A 13,593-nucleotide genomic window follows, 5' to 3' on the forward strand; every position below is an offset into this window, starting at 1 on the left:
ATTTTTCCATCAGTGGGAAACTTTTTCATCCACCTAAATATAGTGCCCCACCCGCCACTATTCTTGCCAGTGTGGAAGTAGAAAATTCCAATATTGGTTATTAATTAACATTATGATGTTCTTATTTTATTCATTCAAAATGTGCCAAACTCCTACGGCTGCTCTATTACACATGAAATTACTTTTGCTTTATAACATTATACGCATGCTGGCCCCACCAGAAAGCTCATGCATGAGTTTTCAGATTTCAGTCATGAGTACAAGACAGTCACCAAAAGAAATACAGAAATTGGACTATATTCGTTGCATTCTACCTGTTCATGTGCATTTACTAATTGCAGGAGAAAAATGCTTAAAGTGAACTCATGTTAAAAACACAGTTCAATATATTCATTCTTTAAAGATCTAGCAGATAATTTCTGCACTGTACCTTGTATAGCCCAAAGAAACCCAATTCCTTCATAACAGTCAGTGCGCTGACACGAGGTCCTGTGGTGATTTCACCTGCCACCTGTAACCTGATCTTGACAATCTCCAATGGATTAGTGAAGATAACTTGTGAACCACCAGCCTATAAAAAGGAGAATTAGTGCAATATCTGGTCAGAAATTACATTTGTCCTGTGTCACTACACTGAAAGTAAAAGTTTTCAAATGGAACAATCATCAGCACTAAATAAAACAGACGGGTTCAATGATGGGTAAACTGGTTTTCAATGTTGTTTTTCATCGAGCATTTACAAAAAATACAATAATAAAAATTTACACCACCCTTGTCGAATACAATAAACCTTTTTAAAAATCAACATGATGTTTAAAAAATTATTAAATTGCCGAAACCTGAAAAATTCCCTTGTGAAACAATTTAAATGTCTAAATATTGAAAGCCAGCCATAAACACCAACAGTATCTCCTTGCTAAAAATACAAAATTATCAAACCAAAGTTTGATAACTAATAGATTAATATATGTTTCAAGAACTGAGCCGTAATATTTGGTGAAAAACAAAGGAAACATTTTGGGTTTATTTTATCTCCCTTTCTCGGTATGAAACAATGGAAAGGTTACCACACAAATCCCACTTTCTAATCTCAGTGTTTATGACATTGGGTTACTACATTATATTAACCAAAGAAAAAAAATATTTTAAGATGAAAAATAAGCACAAACTTTACTGAGGGTTCAACTGTTCAGATAAAGGAAAAATAATCCAGTATAATTTTAACCTTGCAGTTTAAATATGATGTTCACTCAGGCAAGAAAAGATAAAACAACTCCAGTCTTAAAATGAAGAACTTGGGTTTAATTACACCTGCTCCTCTGCCAGTAGCCCAAAAGTCTCAGGTTTCAGCCCAGGCTTCAAACGTTCGTCAAGATGAATGGAAAGTCTTACAAACACGAAAAGGCTGTTGGATTAGTGTGTTGTATTTGCAGTTGTCCTTTTTTCCTGAAAACACTTTGCTCAATACACTTAAAGGGTCAGATGGGTATACTGCATTAAATCAACAATTGAATGTATGCAGTCTTGTAATGAAAAAACAAAATGTAGCTGGAGCTAACAAAGGGCTTTACATGCAGAAGTGATGTATTGAAGCATTTGGGAGCTAACATTTATTTTACGACAAATGCACTTTCATCTGTGTGGGCTCTCCTTTCACTGCATATTATCAGACTAAGAATCTCACTCATATTCACAAATGATTGATTTTACTTCCATCATTACTCATTGATTTAAAGAAGGGAAAAGGTGTTACAATGGATCAGCAACTGGCTCCAACTACAAGTTTGAATTCACTCTGCTTTGATGATTTGGGACATTTCATTATATGAATGAAAGGTTTGCTCGATGCTAGTTCTTGTCACCTGGTGACAGGGCACGTGTTCTATCCAGTTTTAGCCCTATTGTTTTCCTGGTTCTGAATCACTCAAAAACAAGCGCAACAGGAATTACATTTTCCCTCTAACATCTCTTTGACCTGTGGAACCAACAGAAATTTCTCATAAATAATGATTCCAAATTCTTAATCACCTCACGACTGATTTGGATCAGTTTCAATCATCTCTAAATATTCCGTGAAATGTAAATGTATGCAATTCCGATGTAAACAAATATTTTTTAACATAACAGTAGCAGGAATGTTACAATAATAGAGTCTTCAAGTGCAAAGCCGCAATAACACATTTCACATGCACAGCAAGGACCTCGCTGAGTTTCCAATTTACATATTTTGGGTGGGCTTTCAATGCCACATTTATCTTGAGAGCACCTAAACTGGAATTTTCTGGGCAAGAGCATAAAAATGTAGGTAAAGCTCCTTGAAGTAGTACTTCCGTGTCCTTTTGACATCAGTCTCTAAGGCCAAAAAAAAGTTGTCTCTCATCGTAGGGATCCCGATTCACATCCTGCCCATGTGTGTCTCTGTTGAGAGAGGCAACACAGAATTCATGCTGCCTGCATATTATAACAAATTAATGGTTCAAAAGTCAACAAAGGGCATCTTATTGTGTTTAAGGTTTACACATGTCACAGTTAGCCTCCAGCTCTTGAAGGCAATCTATCCCCCTTTAACAGAAGACCACTGTTGAATGCAATTGCTGCAATTCTACACAAGAGAAAAGGAACATCAGAAAAGAGAGGGCTCCCAGGTTTCCTGATGTGACACTATAGGCATTAATCAGAGAGAGATGGTGAGATGGGCAAATGGAAGTTAAATGGATTATAACCCTAAAATTGTGAGGTGATTCGTTTTGGGAGAACTAACAAGACAAGGAATACACAATGAATGGTAGGACGTTAGGAAGGGACCTTGGAATGCATGTCCAAAGACCCTGAAGGCAGCATGACAGGCGGATAAGGTGGTTAAGAAGACATATGGTATACTTGCCTTTATTAGCCGAGTCACAGAATATAAGAGCAGGCAGGCTATGATGGAACATTATAAAATGTTTGTTGGCCATAGCTAGAGTACTGTGTATAGTTCTGGTCGCCACACTATAGGAAGGATGTGATTGTGCTAGAAAGGCCAGAGATGAGATTCATCAGGATGTTGCCGGGCTGGAGCATTTCAGCTATGAAGAGAGGCTGGTTAGCCTGGGGTTGTTTTCCTTAGAGCAGAGAAGGCTGAGTGGAGACCTGATTGAGGTGCACATAATTATGAGGGACAATAATAGGGTAGCTGAAAATAAACTTTTCCTCTCAGTAGAGGGGTCAATAACCTGGGGACATGGAATTAAGGGAAGGGGAAGAACTTCAGAAGGGGATCTGAGGAAAAACTGTTTCAGCCAGAGCGTGGTGAGAATCTGGAACTCACTGCATAAAGGGTGGTAGCGGCGTGAACCCTCACAACATTTAAGAAGTATTTAGATGAGCACTTGAAACATCTAAGCTTACAAGGTCACAGACCAAGTGCTAGAAAATGGGATTAGAATAGAATCACCGAATCCAAATTTTACGGTGCAGAAGGAGGCCATTCGGCCCATTGAGTCTGCACCGACCCTCCTACCACTCCCCCGCCCTATCCCCATATCTCCATCTAATGTAAGGGACACAAAGAGGCAATTTAGCATGGCCAATCCACCTATCTTGCACATCTTTTGATTATGGGAGGAAACCGGAGCACCCAAAGGAAACCCACAGACACAGGGAGAATGTGCAAACTCCACACAGTCACCCAAGACCAAAATTGAACCTGGGTCACTGGCACTGTGAGGCAGCAGTGCTAACCACTGTGCCATTGTCCCACCCGAATAGTTAGGTGATTGATGGGCAGCGCAAACATGTTGGGCCAAAGGAAAACTCCCTGACTCTATGAGATAGACAGAGAGAGATCATGGGCTGGATTTTCCCAGAGGCTTATGGACCCTATGTTAGGACCACTATGTCAGGATCCGAAGCCTGTATTGTGTCAGGAACAGTCACAAGGCTGTAATATTCCCTGAATTGGCAAATTAATGACCAGAGGACAGGCTTTCTATCCAAAAGAGGACAGTGGGCTTTCACAACTGGGGACCAAGATGGAAGTGCCCCTCTTCAAATTTAACTTTGAAATAGAAAATGCCCTTAGTAGCCAGGCTACCATTGTGGAAGGAAAACACCTCATAAGGTGCCATGTAGCTGAGTTCAGGCAGGGTGGGAGGGTCTCTAAGCTAGCCTGGATTGCTAGTGTTCTTGCTCTACTGATAGGAGGCTATATCCAGGCAGCTCGGCTATTCCAAGAAGCCCCTTGAGGCCTGGAGACCAAATTGAAATTCCAAATCAATTGATAAAGCTTTATCAAGCTGACTCTGCTACCCACAGCTTGTGGGACAGGTAGGCTGCACACCCACACCCTTCCTCTGGGAAATTGCCTGGGCAGATGATGGTGCCAGGAAACAAGACAACAGCTGGCGGCACACACCCGTTCACCTCCGTGCCCCTTCCCCGTCCCACCATTGAGGAATAAAAGTTCTCCCTTCCTATTGAAGAATAACAGTTGTTCATTATGTTATCCTGGAGGGACAGGAGGTCGTCAAGACAAACCTGAAGGGACCGGCGGTAGGTGGAAAGAGAGGTCAATGCCCGGAGTCTGGATCTAAGGACTTGGAAGCAGTACCGAAAGATATCTAATGACTTCTACGGACAAAGTCAGTAAACACTCCATCACAAACCCACCATGATCACAGCCACCATAAGGATCTCCCATTGACATTCCTTCACCAGTCCAGCTTTATTTCCTAAAACTAACTGATCGTTCTCTTGTTGGGTTTTCTACATACTGGCTAAAAAAGTTTTCTTGAATGCATTTTATGACTTCTGCGCCATCCAGAAAGTTTACAGTGAATTTATCCCAGTAAACACTAAGGTAGTTGAAATCCCATCCATTACTATCCCAACGCGTTGCATTTTTCAGTGGGCACCTTGACTGATGGGGCTGCTGAGGCTCGATAGCTGTTAGATGGCAACATCCTTAATTGGTCAGGGAGCTTGGAGGTGGCTAATTAGGAGTCAGTCACTGCCAGTAAGTGTCAGCTTGGGACCCACATTTGATTTCACCATCAGGGTGCCGAAGCACAAGGAAAAATCAAATTAAGTGTCCCTCAGTTTGTTACCTATGACAGCCACTCCTAACCACCATGCCCCACTCCCCCTGTCCCCATGTAACAAATTAATGCAGAGCCATTGATACAGCAGGCCAAGCAATGACCACAACAGTTATGTGGAACCTGAAATTTCAGGGATAGCTTCTGACCCTACTTAAAAAGCTAACAAGTTGCCCCATTTTGAAAAATCCTTGGGGAAAGCCAGACTTTACATTCTTCTTCCACTAAGATAACACTTAAAAGGGTTAATAAAAATAGAAAATTCTGGATAATTCAGCAGTTCTGGCAGCATTGTGGAGAGAAGCAGAGTTAACGTTTTAAGTCTAAATGACCCTTCTACAGAACCTGCTGAGTTAATCCAGCATTTTCTGTTTTTCTTTCAGATTTCCTGCATCCGCAGTATTTTGCTTTTACTTGAAAGGAGTATTTGGATTCTAGAATAAATAAGAACAAAATCTTACCATCTTTGGACATTAAGGAGAAGAAACAAATTAGTGCTACAACAACAACTTTCATTTATACAGCATTTTAAATATAATTAAATACTTTCAGGCACTTCACTGGAGTGTAATCCGACAAAGAAATATGACACCAAACCAAAAAAATAGGCATCGAGACAAGTGCCCAAAGAATTAGGTCAAAGGAATTAATTTTAAGGCACATCTGATAATTGATTGAAGAGAGAGGTCGTTCTTTATAGCTTTCTGGCTATTATTATGATCAGGTTAATTGGAGTCAACTGACTCCTCTCTTATCCGACTCCTGAGTTGGTTATTACAGAGTTTGACTTTGAAATGGAGCTGATATAGCCAATTTAAGATAGGTTCAACAATGTATACCTCGATGCAAGAAATAAGCCAGCCAGGGTCCTTAAATTGACAGGTTAAAAACTCAGTTTCATTGTTCATATTCACTCAGGTAAAGTTCTAGAAATGAACAAAAGTTATAAAACGTACAAATATGTTCCACTACCAACTACTTCCAAAACCAACACACTCAAAATTCCTCCCACCCACAACATGTAACAAACAGAGACAACTCTGCCGAGTATTGGATGCAAAAACATTTGACCAGGTAACAAGCGAGGAAAAAATTATCCATGGATTGTCCAAAGGCTTGTTTACAGCTCAGAGTGTACAATGTTCCACAGTGGAGCAGTCGGTTTGCAGTCATGCGTGGTTGGTTCAGTATTCTCCTTTAAGACTCTTAGTTTGCAGCAATGAGGTCTTCTGGTCAGTTTTTCAAAGCGCAAACAGTACAGCTTTGATGAAAGACATTTCAGAAGGGAAATGAGGTAAGTAATCCAGTGCGCCTGGGGACATATATGGGCATAACTCTGCTCTAATCACCAATATAGTCAATAACCACAGCAGAAGCTTCCAGGAATATTATTATTTTGTAAACTCCAAATCAATACATATTAATTAAAACCTTATTAATGCTCGAAGCCAAGAGCTGAAAGTACATATTTGTTAACCTTAGTGTATAGGGCTAACATTGAGGTTTCATTAACAAGTAACTGGGACTAGGGGCGGGATTCTCCGTAGCCCTTCGTAACGCGGGTTGCCTGCGAAAAAAATCGGTGTTAATCACTCCGGCGTCGGGGCCATCTATTCTCCGTTCCCGGAGGGGCTAGCAGCTGACTGACGCGATACGCGTCAGTTTCTCCAGCTGCGGAAGTGGTGAGACCCGGCGTATTTGGAGGAGGAGGAGGAGGAGGAGAGAGACAGACCCGGCAGTTGGGGGGGTGTGTGTGTTCCGGCATTTTGGGGGGGTTGGTGGTGTGTTCCGGCATTTTGGGGGGGGGGGGGGGTGTGTGTTCCGGCATTTTGGGGGGGGGGGTGTGTTCCGGCATTTTGGGGGGGGGGGGGGGTGTTCCGGCATTTTGGGGGGGGGGGGGGTGTTCCGGCATTTTGGGGGGGGGGGGGGTGTGTGTTCCGGCATTTTGGGGGGGGGGGGGGTGTGTTCCGGCATTTTGGGGGGGGGGGGGGGGGGGGGGGGGGGGGGGGCGTTCCGGCATTTTTGGGGGGGGGGGGTGTTCCGGCATTTTGGGGGGGGGGGGTGTTCCGGCATTTTGGGGGGGGGGGGGGGTTCCGGCATTTTGGGGGGGGGGGGGGGGGTGGGGGCAGCGGCGGGCAGAGAGGGGGGGCGACGGATGCCCGGGCCAACGCACCGTCGCCCCCCCCTCTGTACGCCACTGCCCCCTACCCCAACCCCCCCCTCACCACCCCTACCTCAACCCCCCCCCTCACCACCCCTACCTCAACCCCCCCTCACCACCCCACCTCCCCACCACCCCTACCTCCCTCCCCACCACCCTACCTCCCTCCCCACCACCCCTACCTCCCTCCCCACCACCCCTACCTCCCTCCCACCACACCTACCCCCCTCCAACGCCGGGTCTCCCCCCCCCTCAACGCCGGGTCCCCCCCCCTCAATGCCGGGTCCCCCCCCCTCAATGCCGGTACCCCCCCCCCTCAATGCCGGTACCCACACCCCGTGCCCCTCCCTCTGAAGGCCGGTACCCACACCCCCCCTCTCTCCTCCTCCCCCCCTCTCTCCTCCTCCCCCCCTCTCTCCTCCTCCCCACCCTCTCTCCTCCTCCCCCCTCTCTCCTCCTCCCCCCTCTCTCCTCCTCCCCTCCCTCTCTCCTCCTCCCCTCCCTCTCTCCTCCTCCCCTCCCTCTCTCCTCCTCCCCCCCTCTCTCCTCCTCCCCCCCTCTCTCCTCCTCCCCACCCTCTCTCCTCCTCCCCCCTCTCTCCTCCTCCCCCCTCTCTCCTCCTCCCCTCCCTCTCTCCTCCTCCCCTCCCTCTCTCCTCCTCCCCTCCCTCTCTCCTCCTCCCCCCCTCTCTCCTCCTCCCCCCCTCTCTCCTCCTCCCCCCCCTCTCTCCTCCTCCCCCCCCTCTCTCCTCCTCCCCCCCTCTCTCCTCCTCCCCCCCTCTCCTCCTCCTCTCCCTCTCTCCTCCTCCCACCCCCCTCTCTCCTCCTCCCCCCCTCTCTCCTCCTCCCCCCCCTCTCTCCTCCTCCCCCCCCTCTCTCCTCCTCCTCCCCCCCCCTCTCTCCTCCTCCCCCCCCTCTCTCCTCCTCCCCCCCCTCTCTCCTCCTCCCCCCCCTTCCTTCCTCTGTTAGTGGGGTGGGGGGGGTGCGGCGTTAGTGGGGGTGTGGGGGTGCGGCGTTGGAGGGGGGTAGGGGTGGTGAAGGGGGTAGGGGTGGTGAAGGGAGGGGGTTGGGGTAGGGGCAGCTGCGTGCAGAGGGGGGGCGACGGTGCGTTGGCCCCGGGCATCCGTCGCCCCCCTCCTCTGCACGCCGCTGCCCCTACCCCAACCCCCTCCCCTCACCACCCCTACCCCCTTCACCACCCCTACCCCACTCCAACGCCGCACCCACCCCCTACTAACGCCGCACCCCCCCCCCCACTAACGGAGGAAGGAAGGGGGGGAGGAGGAAGGAAGGGGGGGAGGAGGGGGGAGGAGGAAGGAAGGGGGGGAGGAGGAAGGAAGGGGGGAGGAGGAGAGAGGGGGGGGTGTGGGTACCGGCCTTCAGAGGGAGGGGGACGGGGTGTGGGTTGCGGCATTGAGGGGGGGGACCCGGCGTTGAGGGGGGGACCCGGCGTTGAGGGGGGGGACCCGGCGTTGAGGGGGGGGACCCGGCGTTGAGGGGGGGGGGACCCGGCGTTGAGGGGGGGGGGTTGCGGCGTTGCGAGAGATGGGGGGCGGCGTTGGAGGGGGGTAGGGGTGGTGGGGAGGGGGGTAGGGGCGTTGGAGGGAGGTAGGGGTGGCGAGGGGGGGGGTGGTTAGGGTAGGGGGCAGCGGCGTACAGAGGGGGGGGGGCGACGGTGCGTTGGCCCCGGGAATCCGTCGCCCCCCCCTCTCTGCCCGCCGCTGCCCCCAAACCCCCCCGATGCCGCAACCCACCCCCCCGATGGCCGCAACCCCCCGATGGCCGCAACCCACCCCCCCATGCCGCAACCCACCCCCCCCATGCCGCAACCCACCCCCCCCATGCCGCAACCCACCCCCCCCATGCCGCAACCCACCCCCCATGCCGCAACCCCCCCCCATGCCGCAACCCACCCCCCCCATGCCGCAACCCACCCCCCCCATGCCGCAACCCACCCACCCCCCCCATGCCGCAACCCACCCACCCCCCCATGCCGCAACCCACCCACCCCCCCCATGCCGCAACCCACCCACCCCCCCCATGCCGCAACCCACCCACCCCCCCCCATGCCGCAACCCACCCACCCCCCCCCCCCCCATGCCGCAACCCACCCCCGACACTGAACGGCGTCAACCATCATCAATGGTTGACGCCGTTTTAAATCAACTGTGATTTTCGCCGACGTGACCCGTGGCCACGGGTCACGTCGGCGAAACTTCGGCCCATCCGGGCCGGAGATTTAAGGTCAGTGCAAATAAAATGAAATCCCGCCGGCGCCAGCTGTTTTCACAGGCTGCCGGCGGGATTTGCACAACGCCGGTTTTTTACCGGCGGGAGAATTCGAAAACCTGCGGGAGCGGAAATAACGCCGCTTCCCGCCAATTCTCCGACCCTGCGTGGGGTCGGAGAATCCCGCCCACTATTTCCAGAGATCATGGAATCACATTTTAACACTAATATAAATGAAATAATCAATCAAATCTGGTAAAAATTTTTGTATAAAATGAAAATTATAACCTGCTTCCTGACATGGAGCAGAATGCTTTCCCCTTGTGTTGAAAGGCACGAGACAAAAATGCATTTATAGCTTCCATGCATATGTCAAGTTCCAGCATATTCAAAGTCAGTAATTCCCATTATTGACATTTCAGCCTGCACATAGACTTCAATGTAACAGAGAATACATCTGGGAGAAAAAGTAGATATGGTTATCAAAGGTGTACACATTCTATTTGGTGCTTCAAAATCATCATAGTATGTCTGAAGACATCAAAAGGAGGCTAATCAAAGCACTGTTTTCTGTTTCGGAATACTCCTAAAATTATAGCATGGGGGTTTCTACACAAGAGATCCAGCAGATCACTGATCAAACACAGGTAGCAGTCAGATGACAGTCGATGCTGACTCTCTCATGATTTACACATAGTCAAGAATCACCAAGTCTTCTTTTCAAATCAAATATAGGATGACTGACTTGGACAGAACCTCTGCTAATAGCTTTATATTGTTTGTTCTGCCAATAATTCTTTTTTCAAGCTTACAAATGTGAATAATTTTCATTTTAATCATTTTTAAATATTCACTTGCTGATATTGTATGCATTTGTGATTGAAACTTCAATGTTAGCAACAAGCAATAACTTTTATTTATACAGCATCTTTAACATAATGAAACATTCCAAAGAGCTTCACAGGAGTGTTATAAAATTAAGTATGACACTGAGCCACAAAATGGGATAGTAGGTCAGTTGATTAAAAGCTTATTTAAAAGGGTAGGTTTTAAGTGTCTTAAAGGAGGATAGCCAGAATAATAATAATCTTTATTAGTGTCACAAGTAGGCTTACATTAACACTGCAATGAAGTTACAGTGAAAAGCCCCTAGTTGCCACACTCCGGCACCTGTTTGGGTTCATTGAGGGAGAATTCAGAATGCCCCATTCACCTAACAAGCACGTCTTTCGGGACATGTGGGAGGAAACCGGAGCGCCCGGAGGAAACCCACGCAGTCACAGGGAGAATGTGCAGACTCCGCACAGACAGTGACCCCAGCCGGGAATCGAGCCCGGGTCCCTGGCACTGTGAACCAACAATGATAACCACTGTGCTACCATGCCGCGCCAGAGAGGTGTATGGTGAGAATTTCAAAGGTTGGAGCCTAAGCAACTGAAGGCATGGCCATCAATTGTGGAGCAATTATAATTGGGAATGTACAAGTCGCCGTAATTAGAGGTGTGTAGGTTACCTTGAATGGTTGTGGGTTGGAGGTGATTCCAGAGATTGGTCCGAGATAGGCGATGTAAGGATTTGAAAACAGGGATGCGAATTTTAAAACCAAAACATTTAAAGCCACTGCCATAAACAATGTTTGTGCATGATCATAAGTTTATAAAGAAAGTATTTATGCCTTTATTTCCAAAATACTTCCAAATAAAATATCCCCAACATCTGATGATGGAAGAGTTAGGAAAAACAAAGTGGATAAAATACAGGTCAATTGGCATGCTAAATAGTCCCTGAGGGTGGCAGGAATAGGACGAGGGATTGGGTTTAGGTAGGGTGGTCTTTCAAATGGTCGGTGCAGAGTCAATGGGCCGGATGGCCTCTTTCTCACTGTAGGTATTCTATGATTCAAACTAGGCACAATCTTTTAGGATTTTCAGAGAGGTAAGAAAGAGCACTTTGGACATTTACATTTTTTATCAAATGACAGCAAAATCCCAAAGTGGGACAAACGTATGGCCTCTCCTAGAGGAGTGTGCGAGATGAGGACACTTGGACTGGCAGTTAGCAGCATCTAGAGGAAATATGGGAGAAGGAGACTGTAACAGGCAGTCACAAGAACCTAGTGTTTCAGGAGAACCATAGATTCATTGGTTAGTGAGAAACTGCTGTTTGGAAGGGTTATCAAATCACTAAGAATTATAAAAACACAGTTTTTTAAATAAAGAAGGAGCTACCTACACTTAAAAAAGAAACATAAGCAATATGGAAATAACTGGGTTTTGATTTTAGCTTAGACTGCAAATACAGAACTTGAAAGCTAAATTTCTTCACTAGGTATACTTAAAGGGTTCTGGTTGCTTGTCTGACATAAACAAGAAGAATATTTTTCAAGTGCACATATTCTATTTAGTTAAGTTATTTCTGGGGAACTCAATCCCGTGATTTGTACATCCTGCGCTATGTGGGAAATCTTAACTTCAGGTTTTGGAGTTTGATCGGCAGCCTGGGGCACCACAGTGCATCTGAGACGCTGAGACGCCCGTGGGTAGAATATTTCAGGATGCAGTCAACCAGCAGATTAAGGAAGTTCGGACAGAGAGGGGAACCGACAGACAGGGAAAGGGGAACAGGCAGTGGCGAGGAAATCTCCCATGCATCCTGCTTGCAAACCATTTTCCAGCCTTGGAAAATGGTGAGAGTGATGGTTGCTCTGTGGAGGCCAACCAGAGCCAAGGCCATGGCACTATGGGTGGGCCAGCTGCTGGGGAGGGGGGGGGGGAGGAAGTGCGGAAGGGCAGTCGTGCTAGAGGATTCACTACTATGGAGAGTAGACAGGTGTTTCTGTGGCCCTAGATGTAACTCCACGATAGTGTGCTACCCCACAGATGCCAGAGTCAAGGTTATCTCGGAACTGCTGCACGGCCTTTTGAAGTGGGAGGGTGAGCAGTCAAACGTTGTGGTCTACGTTGGACCAATGACATACGAAGAAAGAGAAGTGAGGCCCTGCAAACAGACTTTAAAGAGTTAGGTATGAAGTTAGAAAGAAGGATTTCAAGGATAGTAATCTCTGGATTACTCTTGATGTCACACAACAGTAAATATAGGAACAGAAGAATATAGCAAATGAATGTGTGGCAGGAGAAATGATGCAGGAAGGAGGGCTTTAGATTCCCGAGGCATTGGGACCGTTCTTGGGCAAGGTGGGACGAATTGTACGGGTTATGTCTGAACAGGTACAGGAACCAACATCCTCACTGGGAGATTTGCTAGTGCTGGTCAGGTGGATTTAAATAAATTGACAGGGGGATGGGATCCTGACAAGTAGTTCAGAGCGGAGACAAGCAGAGATGGAAAGAGAAGTTAAAGCGTCAGTAAGTGAGTTTGAAAAGCAGAGGAAAGATAGACTGGGAAAGAAAGAAGTGAGTCTAGCTGAGCTAAATGAAATATATTTTAATGCAAGGAGCCTCAGGAAAAAGACAGACAAGCCAAGGGAAATGATAGGCAGGGGGGTGGGCATCAGAGCAATAGGTCAGAGTGAAAGCATTGAGGGAGAACTAGGGAATAGGGCCAGTATTGCTCTGAGGCAGAGCAGACAGGGAGATGTTGCTGAACACAGCGGGTCTGGTGGCCTGAAGTGCATATGTTCTAATGCAAGAAGTATTACGGGTAAGGCAGATGAACATAGAGCTTGGATTAGTACTTGGAACTATGATGTTGTTGCCATTACAGAGACCTGGTTGAGGGAAGGACAGGATTGGCAGCTACAGGATTTAGATGTTTCAGGCGGGATAGAGGGGGATGTAAAAGGGGTGGCAGAGTTGCGCTACTGGTTAGGGAGAATATCTCAGCTGTACTACGGGAGGTCACCTCAGAGGGCAGTGAGGCTATATGGGTAGAGATCAGGAATAAGAAGGGTGCAGTAACAATGTTGGGGGTTTACTACAGGCCTCCTAACAGCCAGCGGGAGATAGAGGAGCAGATAGGTAGACAGATTTTGGAAAAGAGTAAAAGCAACAGGGTTGTTGCGATGGGAGACTTCAACTTCCCCAATATTGACTGGGACTCACTTAGTGCTTGGGGCTTAGACGGGGCAGAGTTTGTAAGGAGCATCCAGGAGGGCTTCTTAAAACAA

At 47.8% G+C, this 13,593-nt stretch overlaps 1 protein-coding gene across 6 annotated transcripts in view; it reads right to left on the reverse strand.

Moving 5' to 3' along the window:
- Positions 1-13,593, reverse strand: part of LOC119966204 (calcium-binding mitochondrial carrier protein Aralar2) — a 413,059-nt gene that overhangs the window by 94,444 nt on the left and 305,022 nt on the right. For all 6 annotated transcript variants that reach the window (XM_038797538.1, XM_038797535.1, XM_038797537.1 and 3 more), the window contains one exon: positions 431-571. In XM_038797538.1, the coding sequence (XP_038653466.1) occupies positions 431-571 (141 nt within the window). The remainder of the gene's footprint in view (positions 1-430; positions 572-13,593) is intronic.

This window comes from Scyliorhinus canicula, chromosome 5 (genome assembly GCF_902713615.1).
Source record: "Scyliorhinus canicula chromosome 5, sScyCan1.1, whole genome shotgun sequence".
NCBI classification, from domain to species: Eukaryota; Metazoa; Chordata; class Chondrichthyes; order Carcharhiniformes; family Scyliorhinidae; genus Scyliorhinus; species Scyliorhinus canicula.